At 41.6% G+C, this 18,899-nt stretch overlaps 1 protein-coding gene across 2 annotated transcripts; it reads left to right on the plus strand.

The window, feature by feature from the left end:
* Positions 1 to 2,890: 2,890 nt before the first annotated feature.
* Positions 2,891 to 18,153, plus strand: LGALS8 (galectin 8). Of its 2 annotated transcripts, XM_053939783.1 has the most exons (10): positions 2,891 to 2,978; positions 4,807 to 5,016; positions 8,414 to 8,502; positions 9,100 to 9,310; positions 9,981 to 10,097; positions 11,777 to 11,833; positions 11,911 to 11,937; positions 13,422 to 13,510; positions 16,326 to 16,491; positions 16,954 to 18,153. In XM_053939783.1, exons 2-10 carry the CDS (start codon positions 4,903 to 4,905, stop codon positions 17,101 to 17,103), a joined length of 1,020 nt encoding a protein of 339 aa, XP_053795758.1. In that variant the 5' UTR covers positions 2,891 to 2,978; positions 4,807 to 4,902; the 3' UTR covers positions 17,104 to 18,153. The 2 variants fall into 2 exon arrangements, with proteins under 2 accessions (XP_053795758.1, XP_053795759.1); XM_053939784.1 differs by lacking the exon at positions 11,777 to 11,833.
* Positions 18,154 to 18,899: the final 746 nt, after the last annotated feature.

Here is an 18,899-nt window from a genome sequence, read left to right on the forward strand (position 1 = left end):
TTTTTAATTGGAACTGTGCATAAAATACCAGGCCAAGTAAGTGTGACTATGTATGTTTTCACCTTGACTTTGGACCATGGCTTGCTACCCTGAGAGACACAGGTTACAGGCTTGGCATCAAAGACAGAAGAGGCAGGTAACATTTCTTAGGGGTAACAGGGTCCTCGATGAAATGCTACCTTATGGCCAAGATTAGCTGCTATATTTACTTCAGCTGAAATTGGCTGCACCTGTCTTGACAACGCCTTTCTGTTTTTCCAGCAAGCAAAATTCTACTGAAACGTGAGAAGTCTGCTGATAGGATTACACAAGTCCCAGCAATGGCTGAATGCACATCAAATTTAGAAAAAAAAGCCTGAATTAGGACTTGGACTGTGGAAATAAGGGAAGACTTTGTCTTTTGCTGTCAGGACTGCCATTAGTAAATGATGCTAGAAATAGCAGTCACAAGAAATCAGCAGGATCAGAAGACAGTCTATGAACAAAGCACAGCACTGTAGCACAAAGCTGCTGAAGCTGTAACCCAGCTGACTCATTGTCAATGCTGCATCAGGTTTGGGAGCTGAAATAGGGGCTTCCGTGCAAATTTCATAAACTGCCTGTGACTCAGCCTAAAATCACGTTAATCAAACAGCTGTTCTGCTTCAGTAAGGAACTGGTGCATAATTCAAATCACTGTATTTCCTCTGGATTGTTTCTTTCCAAAAGTAGAAGAGCCCTGAGCAAGAAGTAGTAAAGCAGTAAAACTTTCTTTTCTGTGGTTCTAGAAACACTTCCACTTATTGCTCTTCCTTTCAGCATCATATCTTTTTATTCCAACCTTTCAGCATATTTTCTGTCTTTGCTGTTTCACCTGAACTTTCAAACCTGCTTTGAGGGTGCAGTCTCATACTGACAATTGAGTGTATTTCATGTATTTATGTCAGTCTGGTTTTATTAAAGTGCTCTACTCTTTCAACTAGAGTGCCTGGAAAAATACTAAGAAATGAAAAGAACTATCACTTAGTTTTTTAAAGAAAAACTAAGTGGTAGTTCAGGCTTGGGACCTTTTATTTGTTCTCTTTTAAAGTAGTGCTGTGGAATTATGTAGAACAGTTGAATAGCAGACTTTTTGCTAGCACCTAACTACACACTATAGTTGTCAGTTCTCTCTCACAACCATGCATGATTCTAAGGTACCTACCTTTCCCCAGGCAATCTGCTTTGCTGCTCTTTTATCTGAGTACCTCATTTCTGCAGTTCTCCTCAAAAGAAGCGTTATCATACCTTTCTGTGAATGAATCCTTCCAATCTGATATAGGTAAGCTGAGGTACCCATAAAAGCAGCAATCCTACAACTATCAGAAGCATTCTAGAAGTAGATAGATGATTTGAGATGGGGCTTTTGTGTCGGTTAATTGTGGAATGAAAGACTGGATATTATCTAGCTAAAATACTCTAGTGGTCTTTGTGACAAGTGGCTGAATGTCATTCTAAATTCTCTGCAGTCACATACACTGCTTTTTGCAAGGCAAAGAAATACTGAATGCCTTTATTTGAATAGGAGATGGTGACTGAAGCTTGTGAGCCTTTTATATTGCACTCTTTATTTTTGTGCTCATTTTTTCCCCATCCAGCGTATTAACAGGGGGAACCTGAAGTAGTGCTTCTCTAAGCAGACTGCTGTTTAGACATCATGAGATGTAAAACTGCATGGGACTTCGTTGGCCTTCCCGCTTACCTTACCAATACTGCCAAAATCACTCTCAGTGGGGCTTGCAAGGGAACAGGAAGATGGAAGCATGGCCTTGGGGCAGATGGAAGCTGGGCTTGGGACAAAAATGACCACAGTCACTGTGGGCCACTGGAGAGCCTGGAGAGTTGAGCACAGATAAACCTAATGAGGTTCCACAAGGGCCAGTGCAGGGTCCTGCACCTGGGGAGGAATAATCCCAAGTACCAGCACAGGGTGAGGGCTGATCTACTAGAGAGCAGCTTGGCAGAGAAGGGCCTGGGAGTGTTGGTGGGTGAAAGCTGACCACGAGTCGGCAGTGCTCTTGCAGCCAAGAAGGCCAATGGTGTCCTCGGGTGCATTGGCAGAGTGTGGCCAGCAGGCTGAGGGAGGTGATCCTGCCCCTCTACTGCACCCTACAGAGGCCACATCTGGAGTGCTGTGTCCAGTTCTGGGCTCCTCAGTACAAGACAAGGAGCTCCTGGAGAGGATCCAGTGGAGGCCACAAAGATGATTTGGTGTCTGGAGTATCTCTTAGGAGGTGAGGCTGTGAGAGCTGGGTCTGCTCAGTCTGGAGAAGAGAAAGCTGAGAGAGGATCTCATCAATGCATAGAATTATCTCAAAGGTGAGGTCGAGAGGATGGTGTCAAACTCTTTTCAGTGATGCCTAGTGACAGGGTGAGGCACAATGACCATAAACTAAACCCGAGGAATGTAAGGTAGAACTTCTTTATGTAGAGGGTGGCAGAGCACTGGGAACAGGCTGCCCAGGGAGGTCGTGGAGCCTCCCTGCCTGGAGACCTTCAAAACCCATATGGCATTCTTGTGTCACCTGCTCTAGTTGACCCTGTCTTCGCAGGGGGCTTGGACTTGATCACCAGAAGGTTGGAAAGGACCTAACAATTCTGTGACTTTGTGTGAGATGTGCCTCGTGAGGAGATGGGGCTGCGCTGTAACACGAGGCCTTCAGAGGAAGCACACTACACATAGGAAGCGAACAGTTCGCAGGCGAGGGAGGGCCCCGCCGCCATATCCGCGGCCTCAACCCAACCCCGCCGGCCGCACGGGGAGGCGTCTGCGCGCGCCGGAGCCAGCAGGCTGCGCCGGGCACGCGCCCCAGCCCCCGCGCGGGCGGCGCCGCGGTGACGTCACCGCGGTGAGGGCCGGGGCGGGCGCGGGGCCGGGAGCGGCGGCGATGGCGGCGGTGCGGGGCGGGGACGTCCCGCCGGTGCGCGGGCGCTGCTGATCGCCGCGGTGCGTCCTGCAGGTAAGAGACGGAGCGGAGAATGCAGGGGCACGCCCCCTGCCCGTCCCTGTGCGTGTCGGGGAGAGGGACTGCTCCCGGCGGGGCTATGGGGAGCCGGGACTGCCTCGGTTCGCTGTAAAGCTGAAGTGGGCGAGGTTGCTTGGTCCTGTGTCCTTCCAGTGTTCGGGAGTCTTGGGTTTATAGCGGGGGACGGGGGGACACCGCCAGTGTTTTGTACTTTAAGTGCTTGCAGATGTCCAGAAAGCGTCTTGGTAATTCTCTGTGCAGAAGTCTTGTTCGCACTGGTGTAAAATCTCGTTTTAATTGTAAGGACTGGCCGGAGCTACCCTCACGGAGGTAACTCATGAAGGACACATTTTCTCTGTATCACAGTGGGAAGCCTAATAGCTGCTTATTATTATTTTTGGTCTCTGTGGTTTCCTGTTTGTCTGTGGGAGATATATCCAGCCCCTTGGAATGTGTGAGATAACAGGGCAGCCAGGGACCCTAACTTGCCGTGTTGCAGATTTGGTGTAACACGTACCCTGGTGGTGCTTCCTCTGGCAGAAGGATACAGGAGAGCTTTGCAGTTGCATGTCCTGCTTTGGACAAACAGAGCCTGAATTGCAGCTTTCCTTCATTATTGCGACCTTATCAATAAAACAGTAATAGGCAAACAAGAAAACCCCTAACTCGTCACTTTGTCATAGTGCCACCTGCTCTGCCAAGATCCTGTGCCAGGATCCTCTCCTAGCAGAATCTAGATTGCTGTTGCAGGCACAGGAAGTTCAGATAGCAGGCTGCTGAGTTGTAAGTTTCATTTTTGTGGCGTCTGCTGTTGGACTGTACAACCATAAAGGCAAAATTATTGTTTGATTTGGTCTTTATTTTCTCCTTTTAAAAATGAAATCGATAAAATATGCCTGCAGAGGCAAAAGTGGATTTATGGTAGTATCCCTTGAGAATGTCAAAGGGCAAAATAGTTGTGCAGTGTTGGTACCTTATGTTCTCTGAATTGTATTCTTGATACTGGTCTCAAGTGGGTGAGTTAATTCCCATCTGGTCCAAATCTCCAACAAGATTAAGTCAGATGTTGCAAAATGGACCACTCTATTGTTTAATCATTGCAGAAGATTAACCTCTGTGGAACAGGCCGCAGACCTTGGAGTTTTGGTTTTGTGTTGGAGTTTTTTCTGTTTTCTTTTTGTTCTCCATAACATTGCTTTCTGTTGTCACACAATAATGTGGCTAGAGCCTTCACCTTTGACTTTTTCCCTGTCTGCTTGTCATTGCCACACACCTTTTATGCTACCTTATTTCTCCAGTATATGGCAGAAATAATACTTAGTAGTTTCAATTAGGCCCTGAATTTTGGCCACTTTGTTAAAGGATTTGCTAAAGAAGTTGCAGTGTAGCTGAGTATGCTCAAAAACTTTATTTCTTATTAATGTTGTGGACTTAATTATACTTTACAAACTTACGCTATTACTTGTGGAGTTCCGTGATTGTATGTGTTGGAGGAAGAAATGTAAAACACCCTCTGTTTCTCTTCTTTGCCTAATACTTCTTAACTTTATGTAAGATAAAGGTGGAAAAGGCAAGGTCACTCGCTAAGGCTTGTCTGCCATGGGAAATCTGGGAATAGCACATTGCTGCTGACATTGTTTACCAGTGAGGCATCTCAGTGCTTTAAGCAAGCCTTTTAATTTCATATTTCGAAGCTCCAGCAGATGTACTGGAAAGATGTTTGCATCATTTCTTCTGCTATTTGCACCTGTACATTGGAGGGTTTCACTTCATGTTGTGTTATTTCTTTTTAATTAAAATTTTTGGGTTTTTTTTTCCAAAGGGATCACTCCTTTGGTGTTGCCTGATCAGTGAGTTCTTTACATACACTCCAGCGGTGGCCACACAGAACTGACAGACCTCAGCTGGAGGAAGGAAGATGACATCCTTAGGTGCACCACAGGAGGAAATGCGTAAACTGACCTTGGGTACACCACAGAAAGAAATACATGAGCTGCCCTTGGATACATCACAGAAGACAATCAGTAACCCGGTAACTCCTCTGTCATGTCAACAATGTCTCCCTTGGGAGATGGGACTTTGCTGTTTTATATCAACAGTACTGTTTTGCACAGTGAGGGATGCTACTGAGAGCTGTGCATCACTCAGGTGTTTGAGGGAGAATGTCACAGGTGACAGGAACAGCTGATGGTGTTTAGAAATTGTGCTGTAAACAAATGGACAGGACTTCCAAAAGAGGACAGATGTTCTGTCAGCCTTCTGTCAGGATAATCCTGTTTCATGTACAGCTTACACAGATGTCTGGCATTTTTGCAGAATATGCTGGAAAGTGAAAGTATGATAAGATGTGTTTTCACTCCTAATTCTCTGTAAACATGGGTGGGGCTTGGCAGCTCTCATGAAATGTTTATTTTGTGGTGTCTGTAACTTCAGTCTGAACAACTAAACTTGGAATCTTTTTTCATAGTTCATATCTTAATTCATAATAAATCGTGTTTTTTATGGAAGACTTGAGCTGACATGATGCAGCAATTGCAGAGACTGGATTTGACAGGATTTTGTTTGCCCGGCTCAGTCTGGAAACTTCCTCTGAAAAGTTCTAGCATTCTCATGGTCTGTGATAGCATGGAGATCTTGGTGGAAGAGGAGGTGTGAAGAGAAGGATTAGGAGATGTTTTGGACAAATGAGTAGTGTCAGAGAGAGACTAAGAGTCCAGCAAAATTTGGTGGCTGCAAGGGGACTGATCAGTATGATGGGTGAAAAGACCTAGCAGGAGAATTCAACTAGAGCTTAGGGGTCAAGAGCCTATTGTGGGAAAAAGAATGAGTATTTGGGATTGGAATATGGAGGCAGAGTTGGGAAAGATTGTGCCAGTGACTGGCACAAAGTCTGGAGGCTTTGGGGCAGTCTCCAGACAAGGCAGTGAGTAACTGTCTGACCTTGCTTTGAGCAAGGCATTTCGTTAGAGAGACCAGAGGTGTCTTCCAATGTCAGCCCTTCTGTAACAAGCCAGGCTATGAAAATGTCATTGTTTGTGCATTGTTCCATTAGCAGCAAAACTTCATAGCTTTATTACAGGTTTGAATCTGAATGTATTTCTTCATTACTGTACTGTTCTCAAGGATGCAGAAAATTTGCTTTGCTCCTTTATGCCCTTTACTCCACCTATCAGATAAGAAATGATGTCATGTCCCATAAGGTGGGACAGCTGTCTGATATCCAGCATGCTGGATAAAAGCTTTTATCAGTGTCCTTTCCTCTGTAAGACCATAATTCTCCTCTTGTTTTATGAAAACTGGCGTGTTCTTTTAGGAAGAACATTGTCTTCAAGACTTCTCAAATTCAGTTGACATTGACCAGTTGGCTTTAGAGCTAAGTTTTGGAGGTCTGGAAGAAAGGCAGGATGATGGTAGGTCATGTCATGTGACAAGCACTATCCTTAATAAAGGAAGAAAAAGTATTAGTAGTATAAGAAGAGCATCTTGAGACATGAGCAAATTACAGACACATTCTGTGATGACAAAGTCCCATTAAGTAGTATTGCACCCAGAAAATGCTCTATTATGCTCTCGTTGGTTCCACATCTGAAGAGTTGATGGGCCACCTTTTCTTTTAAACAAATGCATCCTTTTGAATATAAAGAAGTGCTTTTGCCACAGTTCCTTTTCAGGAGTAGAGAACTTTGCTTCACTGAAATGGTCAAGTCCCAGTATCCCTGACCTATGTGTGCCTCTTTGGTTTGTCTTTGGAGACTGAACCAGTAATTTACTACTTTATTGCAATAGAGCTACTGCCCCGCAGGGGCAGAGTGTAAAGATGAGAACAATCAAGGCACACTTTTTCTTTTTGATTATTATTGCTTGAATAAAAATTATTTTCTGGAGGGCAGCTTGTATTTTAAGGAACCAAGCCACTACTACTAAGCAAAGGAATTTCACTTTTCTTTCGCTTTTAGCACTTAATTTCACATTTTCGTCCTCTTCTACTGCACCTGCTAAAGCCAATACACATGATGAGACTGAAAACAACCTGCCAATTTGCAGGTCCTTTTTTTTTCCCTGGTGCAGAAGATTACTCTGAATTAGGTTTTATGCAGTGGGTGGGTAGCTGACAAGGAAAGTGGAGAACGGGCAGAAAAGGATGTGTATCTACTGTCAGAAATTATCAACACTCTGGATTTGGACAATTTCTGTTGTTGTTCCTTTTTCCTCACAGATTAACAAAAATATGTGTCAGCAAACACATATCCTTATCTGCCTGTTTCATGCAATGATCTATATATTTTAAAAATAAAAATCTCAACTCGTTGCTTTATGGTCCAATATTCCATTCAAGAGTAGTAATTCCAATGTGTTTGTTATTTCTGTTGTTTAATTACTGGAACTCTTGTTTGCAATTGATATTTCATTTCAGGAGCATCCTGAAATCTGATAAACTACCAAAACCAACCTTGGCAAAATTTCCATTTGGTTAACCAGAGCAAATGCAACATTTTCTACCATTTACTTCCTTTTTCAATCTGAAGCATATCACACATGTAATGAGATGTAGACTTACTGCTTTGCTTTCAGGCCAGGCACCTGGGAAGTTCCACAGTTTAATGTTAAGGTGCTTCCCATCCCTTCCTGAAATACTGGATGATCAGGGTAGGGCTTCTACTCTCTCTGAGTCTTTGCTGGTGAGCTGTGCTGGGGTGTTTGGGGCTTTTATCCTAGGTGACATATCCCTCCCTATGGCTTAACAACTCTCACCATGCTGCCATTTCAGTTCAGTGTAACATCAGTGTAACATTCCTATTGATAAGGAAGAAAACATAGCGAAGCTTTGAGCCAGACTGCATACTGTAGACACCATAAAATTCAAGACTCCTGACAGGGCTGTTTTAGTGCACTTTGCAGTTCTTAGCTCATTAGGATGAGGTATTTTGTTGTGTTTGTGTAGGTTTTACTAAGAAGACACTCTTCCTGTCATTGTTTTCCCTAATGGAGCAAGAACAAGCAAAAAGGCAGCTCCTGTAGTCTGGGGTCAGGGGAGTTGTAGAAGTTGCCTTCTGGTACCAGCAAGAAGGCTGATAATAGTTAGCCCTTGGGAATGACCTAATTTGAAGTGAATCCTCTTTATGCTCTATGAATAGTGAAGCAATAAAATATTATGACTCTTCATTTGAGGGCTAAGAATGGAGGATGGAAATTTTAGTTTTGATTTTATCTGAAAATCTTGGTTTTCATAGTGGAAAATATGCTGGGTTTTCCCTTCCTGTTGTAGATTCTTTTATATTAAAAGCTAGCTGTGTTTCTTCTAATGTTGTAGAGCATCATATAATTAAGAATTAGAATATTAATTTTTAAACTATTTTGGGGTTTCTTGCTTCCATCACAAAATGGTACTGGAATATTTTTTTCTTCTTTTTTATTCTTCCCTCTTCTAGATCATTCCATATGTTGGGACAATACATGGTGGCCTTGTTCCTGGAGAGCTAATTGTGATACATGGGATTGTTCCTGATGATGCAGACAGGTAGAGGCTGTGTTGTCATGTTTTGCAGTGTCACCATGTGAGCAAGAATGTAAAAGGTGAAATATTTCCAGGGGTCCTACTTAGGATGGCACACCTTTGTGCTTGATCTAAATCCTTGTGATAACATCAGATTGAATGCAGGCTTAAAGGGTAATCTGACACTAACAAAATTGATAACTGAATGTGTTGTGTGTAGGAATTAAGTTAAACTGGGATAAGGAGGTATGGACTAGTGCTTGTGCCCAGTAAGGCAGTTCTGTTCCCTGACCTTATCCAAGGTTCATTTGATATGTTCTGCTGAAGGTGATGGGAGGGAAGGTGGTGAACACAGTAAGTGAGGCATTTACATGATATGAATGATAGCCATTAAATAAATTTAAACATTTATATTCCCTGCAAATAGGTCATGGGAGAACCTTTTACATCTAAGTAGGAAGAGAGGAGGACAAATGTTTCTTTGGGGATTTTTTCTTATCCAGTGACATTCATTGTGTCTGCCTGTTCTGAGGCTCCACAGTAAAACACAAATGTACCAAGCCTTTAAGCGTGCTCTTGAGAGACTGAGCTGAATGTGGTTTGTCTTATTTTCGTGATTAGGTTCCAGGTGGATTTACAGTGTGGCAGCAGCATAAAGCCTCGAGCTGATGTGGCATTCCATTTCAACCCCCGCTTCAAAAGGTCTGGCTGCATTGTTTGCAACACACTGGAGAGGGAGAAGTGGGGCTGGGAGGAGATCACTTATGAGATGCCCTTTGGAAAAGGAAAGTCATTTGAGATTGTCATCATGATTTTAAAGGATAAATTCCAGGTGAGTCAGGTTGATTCTTCGTCTGCAGCCATTTTCAGGCCAATAAAGTAGAGGTATTTTGTATAATTGAAATAAATATTGGAGCTCTAGGTGTCTGTGTTACCTAGGTATAGTCTAACTACAGAAAAGTTTAGAGCTTTTCTTTAAAGAAGTGCTAATTAAATCCGACCTTTAATTTTGTGTTGCTTCCCTCCAAATTGGATGAGTAGGCAAGGAACTTCCTGCCATAGCTAATGGCTACTCCACCCTTCCCTCTGTATGTGCAAAGGGCTAATTTTGGATAAACCTGTTCTGTGGCTAGTGTAGGACAGTCCTCCTGGAGGGCACATGTGAGATGTATTTGTCTTGCTCTGTTAGACTGCAATAATAGATTCTATTATATTGATAATACTACACTGGTAAATGATCAGGTGTTAGAAAGAAAGGTGTGAAGTGCAAATTTTAGTGTAGGTAAATGAATCTCCCTCATAGTGATGGAAAGAGAGACTGACTCATGGATGAGCTGAACTTAGTTGATCTGATATTTCTAGGACACTCCTAGGAGTGTTTTGTACCAAATTGTTTCTGTACCAAACCAGTGTAAGCCAGAGATGTGTGCATACAGTTTGATACATGGCTGGTGTAATGTATGTTTAATACAGTTTTTCTGTTTTGTTTCTCATCTCTTTAGGTTACTGTAAACAAAAAGCACTTGCTGCTCTACAACTACAGAATTAGTCTTGAAAAAATAGATACTCTTGGAATATATGGCAAAGTACAGATCAAAACCATAGAGTTTGTTTCTAAGGTAAGTTGTATAGATAGCTGACTTGTTTGATTCATTTCCTCTTTCCTGCTAAACTGCATAGTGGGATTTATGGTGAAAAGGAAGGAGAAGCAGCTACACAGTCCAATGTTAGTAAGGAGATTTTGGTTTCCCCACATTTCAGCATGTGACTCTCATGAGGATTTCTGTCTTCCTCTTTCTTGCAGTTAGGGGCAAGAATGTGGCAAAATTTTACAGCTTACAAAGTTAACAGGACAGATGGTATGAGAATTTATTGGATACTTAGTCTACGAGTGGATTAGACTTTTCAAATATTCCAGGGGCTTCAGAATGAACTGTTGAGTATTCAGTGCTTCTAAGGGACAAGTGTAGCCATGGCTGTAACTTGTTGCTTGGCTTTGAAATGCCAAGGTCAGCCACAGCTGGAACTCCTTATGTACATAGCACTGTTTTTCCTGCCTAACTGACTGATTTGTTGACTGAAGTCAGAAGTGTACGTTTATGGGGATGAGAAGAGGTATTCTTTCTCAGACTTTGTAATGGACCAAACTGCTGTGAATTTGAAGTGAAGTCTGTGCTGTGCCTCCTCTCAGCTGTCAGCTCTGCTACTGATAGTAAACTAACAGGGAGTTTTTCCCTGTGGAGAAGGAGAGATCCTTTTGTTCTGAAAGAGTTAGATTTTTAGAACAGAAACTGAAGGTGATAAATTCCAGGGAGATACAGAAGGTGAACGCCTTTTCCCTTTCTGCCACTCACTAAGGTAGCCTACCTACTCCTGTGAGATACTCTGGGTCTCTTCAGCACAGTCTTCACTACAGTGTGGGTGAAGCTTTTGACTCTTGCTGCCAAATACCAGGTCTAACTCAGGTCAGCAGACTAATAATTGTTTTGGTAGGAGGCGAAGCTGAGCATAATGAAGTCTAACCTTTAAACATAGGTCTGCTATGTTTAAAGATCATTTGCAAAGATGGTAAACAGATTTTCATGGGTCCCATCACTTGGCCTTGGGCATGTTGCCAGAATAATATTCCTGCAAAAGCTGTCTGCATCCTGATCTTGGAGGACTGACTCCAAGAAGAGCTTGTGGGCAAGCAGGTGCTGTAGGTTGTTTTCCCAAGCACAAAACATACACTTGTGCCTGCTGATGCTGTATGCTTTGTAGAAGAAAGGAATGGAGAAAGGCGATTTTTTCCTTTTAGTCTTTGCTTCTAATACACTTTTCTGAGGAGGAAGTTGGAGGTTTGGATTGAAATAAACAACCTGAAGACACCAGCTGGAACTGTCTCTGCCATGGCCATGCTGCTCATCTGTCCTTCCCATGAGAAGGGACAATGATGTAGAGGGCTGCTTGGATGAAGAACCTTGCTGTATGGACTTGCCATATGGGTATTTCTACCCCAGTGAGGAAAACTCTATGAGTACCCTGAGATTCTGAGGGTTTGACAGTACTGACTGTTAAATAAAGATTCAAATTGTAATGAGCTGATGTTCAGAAATCTTGATTTGGCTTCAGCAGTTGAACTTCAGAGCTTTCCCGTAGTTTGTAGGGGTTTGGCTATCTTTTTCGTTTACATAGCCCTAGATTTCCATCTTAACAGTTCACCATTCAAAGCATGATGATCCTTACATTGTTCTAAACCAACTTTAGCATAAAGTTATATGATGTTAGCAATGACACCTAAATATCTCTCTTTCTGCAGTCTTTACAAGGCTCTCAGCCATCGTGTCTAGGAGTAACAAAGATAAGCACAGAAAATGTACGTATGTTTGTAAAAGCTTGAATGAATCTCCCTGTTGTCTGATAAACTAGGTAATGTCTTTTCTTCTCTTGTAGGGGGCAATGCCAAATGGTTCACAATTGGTAAGTGTTTCCTGTAGATTTGTGGCAAATGTAGAATAAAAAGCAATCAAAAATACTTCAGTTATTTATGAAAAGACATGCACAAGAGACAAGAAGAAAGGAATTGACAGTCAACTGGAGAAAGATCATCAGTCAGGTTTTATAGAGGGTAATCCTCTTCTCTGCTGCTAGTACAAATGAGACTATTGTTAAATCATTTAGAAAACCCAAAAGATAAACACAGTATTATGTAATTTATTTGTTTTAATTTGTTTATGGTTGTATATGTTGTTGGTATATGTATATGGTTTCATATGGTTGTTTATTGTTTTAATTTGTTTATGGTTGTAAACACTTTTAATTTGTTTACAACCATAAACAAATTAAAAGTGAAGTATCTGAAGTCACATTGGAATTTTTGTCAAATAGGCATACTTTGTTGTCTCTGCCTTAGGGAATACCTGCAAAGCAGAAGTATTCTGCAGTCATATTATGTTAACATGAGTGAAACCTGTCTGCTACATCTTCCTCTTGCTGATAGATCCCTGTGTGCACTTTATGTAGCTGGATGCAAGCGTTGCACCTTAGGGGTGGAACTTGTACCCAGCTAAAATGGAGTATAGATGGAGTGAGTGCTCATCTTTTTGCAAAAACCTGTGCAGGTGGACTGTATCCACACTGGAGCAAGGACCGCACTCAAACTGAAAAGGGGTTGAAGCCAGGAATATATACAGATAGAATTTGTGGAGAAGGTGAAGTTACAGTGAGTGCTGTAATTTTAGATGCTTTGTCACTTGACAGCCTGCCTTCTCCAGTCTTTTTTTTCAAAACCAAGTAACATGCAATACTGTAATTTGCAAGGGGTGGACTTCAGCATAAGCATAAAGTGAAGTGCTTCTCCATTCCCTTCTTTTCCCTGGTAAAAATAACTGCTAACACAATGAAGGAGTAAATACAAATAAAATACTTGCACCATCTCTCATTATGAACTGCTGCCAGGAGGACAGAACACTTAGTGACTGCTTCTAGTAGTTATGTGACCATGGGACAACAACACACCTTAGCAGGAGTCTTACTCTTTAAAGCAAAACTGATACTTCCAGAGATGAAAAGTCAGGTATAAGTCTGAATAATTATGTGATTAGAATTTAAACTATTACAGGGAGTTTCATGCTTACTTTTTTCTTCTTTTTTTTTTCTTTTCCCCTTCTTGCCCTCCTTTCACCATTAGTAATGGCAGAAGTAGTTGTAAATAATGTTTGTTTTGATCCCAAGGTGGCAGTCTAAATTAAAACCCAGTACACTGATGTATTTATCTCAGTGTAAGTTTTCCACTATAGTATTAGGACCCTGCAATAGGCTGTAGGAATAACTTTAGCTGTAAGTACAGATTTGCAATTGTAGGCCAAAATTTCATCATGTCATAGTAAAGCTCAGCTTGTATAAAAAAAAAAATTGAAGAAAGTAAGTCAATGTCAAAGTTTTTACTGGGGGTGTACTTCCAGGGTGTTCCTTACATTGGGAAACTCGATACTGCACTTCGTCCAGGATGCACAATTGCCATTAAAGGAGAAGTGAATAAAAACCCAAAGAGGTATGTGTTACTGATGGTTTTTTTTTCGTTATTTAACTGAGGTGCTCTTGAGAATGAGTAGGCTTTTCCATTGCCTCTGTATATCCTTACTCACTTGCAACTTAGCATCTGGAATCACCTGAAACTACAGTGCAGTTTCCTCAGGAACTAGCAGGATTACCGCTTTAGAGAGGACTTAAAAGAGCAGCTCCGTTGTGAAAAGTGAAGGTAAAATCTGAGTGTCTTACCTACTAAATCTGTGTCATTCACAAATTCGTGTGTTTGTTCAGGGCTTTCCATTGTGCAGGAAGTGTGAGCAGATGTACTGTACAGAGACAGCTTTTATTCTAAAGAAATCCAAAAGTAAGGATCTGGCAGAAATAGATGAAACATAAGTGAGGCGAGTTGCTGGTGTGCTCAAATGCTGCATGTTACAATATTTCTCTGACAAACCTCCTTGGTATAAGCATGAAGGTGCCTAACTGACAATAACTGAGTGATGAAAGTGATTAACTGGAATGATTAAGAAGGATGGAGACATTCTCCAAAAAGGAAAGGCTAAGAGAATTTGGATTGTTCAGCCTGGGAGAAAAAGTGCTCCAAGAAGACCTAATTGTGGCTTTCTAGTACATGAGGGATGCCTATAAGAAACATGGAGAGAGACTATATAGAAGAGCATATAGTGACAGACAAGGGGGAATGGCTTCCAACTGAAAGAGGGTAGGTTTAGGTTAGATATGAGGACGAAATTCATTACTGTGAGGGTAGTGAGACATGCCCCATGTCTGGCAGTGTTGAAGGCCAGATATGGTGAAAAGTGTCCCTGCTTGTGGCAGGGGGGTTGGAACGAGATGAGCTTTAAGGTCCCTCCCAACCCAGGCCATTCTGTGATTCCATGAAAGCTGATAGGGGAGTATGAGCAATAGTTTTGGTAGCAAATGAGGAACAAAGGGTTGCAAAGAACACATTTTCCAAACATGAAATAAAGCTCAGGGAGTAGGGGAGCACAACACAGTCAACATGGAGCTGAGCAAATGTCTGTGCTTCAGCATGCCCTTTACTTGAAGGGTAGTTTTGGCTCTGCAAAAACATGCCTAAAAATGAAGCAATTAATAAGAAATTAAAATTATGAGAAGCATTTTTTCATATTGTGTGTATGTATTGCTCTCCTGCCTCCTCAGGGCACATTTCCTCCCTGCAGTTGAACAGCATTCAGAGTTCATACTGGAATCCAAAGTCTGGAATCTTTATCCACAGAGTTTGGATGGACTTCAGATTGAATAGGATAATTAATACTTAGAAGAGTAGCATTTCTTTTCCTTCTTTTAGCTTGAAAAGTTTATTAGCACTTTTCAAGTGCTGAATATGCTCAGATGTGTGTAAGCATGAAGAGGCTTTTGGCTATTAAAGCATGCAGGTTGTCTGCTTTTTATGTTTATGCTTTTCAACCTATATATTTATATAGAGTTTATAAGTTATTTCATATCTTTCACTCAGTTGACACAGCTTTAGGTGTTTCTTTCTCTGGTGAAAAGGAGAACTTCACAGCTTAGAAATGTTGCAATATTTCCTATCTGGACTAAATAATTCTCAAAAGAGGGCAACAATCTGACAGCTGGAGCTAATTTGGGTGGGGTGGAAATATTTTTTCTTCAAACACAGTAAGGTCTTTGCCACAGGTTGAAGTGTTCATTTGAATTTGAATGACTGTTCCCTCTGATCATTCTCCTCCAGAGCTCCCCTTTAGGAATTCTGTTTGGTGAGCATGTCTGAGATGGCAGAGTATTCACTCAGCCTGGGCAGAGCTTTGCTGCCTGCAAAATAACATTTTGTATGCATGGTGTCCCAGCAGTCTTAAATGTATGGTGAGAATCCTTGAACTTTTCCTTGGAGTCCAACCAGTTTGTTGGCAGAAAGAATATGATGTCTTTAGGTAAAACAAAGTCTCCCACTCTCCATTGCCTGAGTGAAAGAGCTGGGGAAGCAGGCAGCTCTTTATGTTCCTGTGAGAATGCTGCTTCCTAGTATTACGGCTTGGTGGTCCCCGGGGGTCTGTCTGGCCCCCAGGGCAGCAGCCGCCTTAGGTGTCCTGGATAGCACTGTGCTGATGAGGCGCAGTCTGTCTGGGCCCCATAGCTAGCTCCGAGCCGCTGGCTACTTTAGCGAGCACTTGTGGAGTGATTTCAGCTCTTAGTGATTTCAGCTCTGTGCTTGCAAAGTGTCTCAGCAGATGCAGGGAAGGAGAGAGGTGAAGGCTGTGTGGAGTTCTGCGGAGATGTCTTTATTAGCAGCTTCTGCAAAGGGTTCCAGTGACAGCTCTTCTGTCTGAACTGGGCAATGGTATGGGTTTATATAGGCTGTTGAGGGATCAGGATTTGTCCTATGGCTGAGGTCGAGGAGAATATGACCTATAGCCTTACAGAGGGATAACAGGGGTCTGATGTGCGGAAGAGGGGCAGCTCTGTTCCACTCATCATGACTCTGCATTTCTTATCTTAGGCTAGTGACCGCCATGGAGGCCTTGCAGGGCCTCTGACTAGTGCAGTAGGGGAGCCACTCCTGGCTAAATAGCTTCTTGCTGAGACATGTACAGAAAGCTGTGAAATGATGAAGTGGATCTAGCAAGGTCATGTCCTACATTTGCTGCCTCCAGCAAAGGTTTCTGTGCAGAGGAGACAAGTGCATGCTGGCTGGCTGCCTGCTTGGTTTTTCAGGTGAATCACAGCCCTGGCTCATAAGCAGCCTAAGTATTGGCTGGGGACTTGGTAAATGGCATTGACTGTTGTCATGTCTGTAAACCCTTGGTGCAGTAAATTAAAAAAAAAATATCTTCCAGCTTTGCAATAAATCTGAGACCAAGTGACTCAAAGGACATTGCTTTACATCTGAATCCCCGAATGAAAAATAAAGTTTTTGTAAGAAACTCCTACCTTCATGACAGCTGGGGAGAAGAAGAAAAGGAAATAGCTAACTTTCCTTTCAGTCCAGGGATGTATTTTGAGGTAAGATTAACTGAAAGAGCATCAAACTGAAAAATCTGCCAAACGGATTAACATTGGTGTTTAAATATCCTAGTACTAATACAGATTTAAATTAAGCTACTATTCCTGCATTTCATGTCTTGAAAATACTTAGAATTAAATGGGACCATAGAGAGCAGACATCTGTCTTTATTTAGTAACAGTTTTCTTTTTAAGTAGTTGCAAAAATTCAACTTGTGCTAAGAGTATATTTAAATTAAAATTGAGTTGGACTTGATGATCTTTATTGGTCCCTTGCAATTTAAGTTGTTCTATGATTCTGTGAATTTTATTGATGTCCCATTTTTTGTTTTTAAATTTTGCATTTGCATGAAACATTCTCTGTAACAGAAACACATCTTGCCCAAATCTATGCTAGGTCATCAGATTGTTTTTTGCATCTTACCTGAGCTTAAATGTTAACTTTTTCTTACTGCTTTCCAGCTGATTATTTTCTGTGATGCCTACCAGTTCAAAGTTGCTGTTAATGGTGTTCACACTCTGGAGTACAAGCATCGTTTTAAACAACTTGAAAAGATCAACATAGTGGAAGTCACAGGAGATGTTCACTTGTTGGATGTGAGGAGCTGGTAGTTATTTTCAATAAGTACTAAAAGAATTTAACCTCTTCTAATGACAGTGCCTCCTTGTCAAGTACAAACAGGTGCTGACTCATGCTGAGCCTGTCTTTAGCCTATCTTGGCTTTGCATTTGCCTCTCTGAGTTAGGCAAGTACCAGAAATGCTAACTGCAAATTTAAATCCTTCTCTAGCCTCCAGTTTCCTGGCAAGCTAAGTTAGTGTTTGCTCAGATAAATCTCCTGCATTCCTGAACCTAGCAATATGAAAATGCTGCATCATACTGTGTCCAGCAATTGCACTCTGTATGTTATGTTTAATTTAAACTACCATTTAGCATTCCTCGACACTATACATTCAATATTGTGAAGTAGAAATTATGCTGAAATAGAATCCAAAGATAGTTAACTACAAAACCACCTCAAAAGGGATGTTTATAATTTATTTAATATAGAACTATGGATTATAATTTTATATGTCTTAATTTATGTTAGCACCAATAACCTTTACAGTGAGGTTGGATTAAGCAAACAGTTGACCCCTTCTGGTAAAAGGCAGGAAAGTTTGATCTTACCTCTTAGCCTGCTGCTGCAATAGCACCTTCTCTGACATCTATGGTTATGTCACCTCCTGCTTACAAAGGCCCAAGATTTCTAGCTTTTAGTTTTCCAAAGTGAAACACAGGAAAGGGATTTAGCTGGTTTCAATTACATGAACTTTTGAAAGCTTGTTTGAGCTGAAGTGGCTCCTAACTAGGTTAAGAACCCTTGGGGTCTGAAGTAGATGTTTGTGGGTTTCATTTTTAGAATATAGCTGAATCCAAGCAGTCCAGGTAGAGTTTCAGCTGAGATGGCACTCAACTAGAGAATGAATACTTTTTCAGTCTTTTTACATCCTTTTAAAAAATAAGTTACTAACGGTTGTCAATACATGCCTGAAGGATGTCCCTGTATGTCTTAAGACTGCTAATACCGAAGCAATTTCAAGAATAAGATGTGCACTAAAAGACTTAAAATGAGCAAATTTTATGTATAAAAAGCATCAATAAAAACATATGTGAACTCTGCTTTTCTCCAAGTGTGGCTATGATCCCTTTTTGGTCTATTATCTTGTTTTGTTATTGTGTTACAAGTGTCTGTAAGTTGTCAAAGCGACCCTGACCAGAGAACCATTTCCACATCAATGAATTAGTAATGCATAGAGCAGTTAATCTGAGCAGGTGCTGGGACTGGGCTGTGGCCATGCTGGGGTGGCCTTCAGGGCTGTACTGTGCTGTACAGACCCCTTGGCTGCAGGATAAATCATTCGAACAGAAGAGCCGGTAGCTTCTCATGGCCGTAATACCACTTGTGTGTCCTTGCCTTTAGGTAAGTGTTCAGCAGATGTTCTCATGGGAATGTCCTTTTTGTATGACAGCAGACACAACTAACAGTTTTAAGAAAATCTGGTAAGAACTTGATGTGGTAATCTTTCCATGTATGGGCTCTACAGGTCATACTGCACCCTGGACAGAGGCTTGTTCCCAGCACCCAATGAGATGTAACATTATCCCCTGTATAGTGTCAGTTCTACCCTGTTGCATTTTAAACCCTATTTCACAGAGTCTGAGTGCCTTAGTATCAGTGTAATGAAACAGCAGCTTGTGGTGCAGAACAAGTAGTAATTTTTTGGGTAAATTCATTATCATAGCAAACAATTTATTCTTGAACTTCAGCTAATCAGTAGCAGTCTTTAAAGACTGTAAAATAGGTTTAGTTTCTACATGAATCAGTTTCTTGGAACTTCTTTTTCAGTGTCTTCAGTAGGTATACT

This window comes from Vidua chalybeata, chromosome 3, assembly GCF_026979565.1.
Source record: "Vidua chalybeata isolate OUT-0048 chromosome 3, bVidCha1 merged haplotype, whole genome shotgun sequence".
NCBI lineage: Eukaryota > Metazoa > Chordata > Aves > Passeriformes > Viduidae > Vidua > Vidua chalybeata.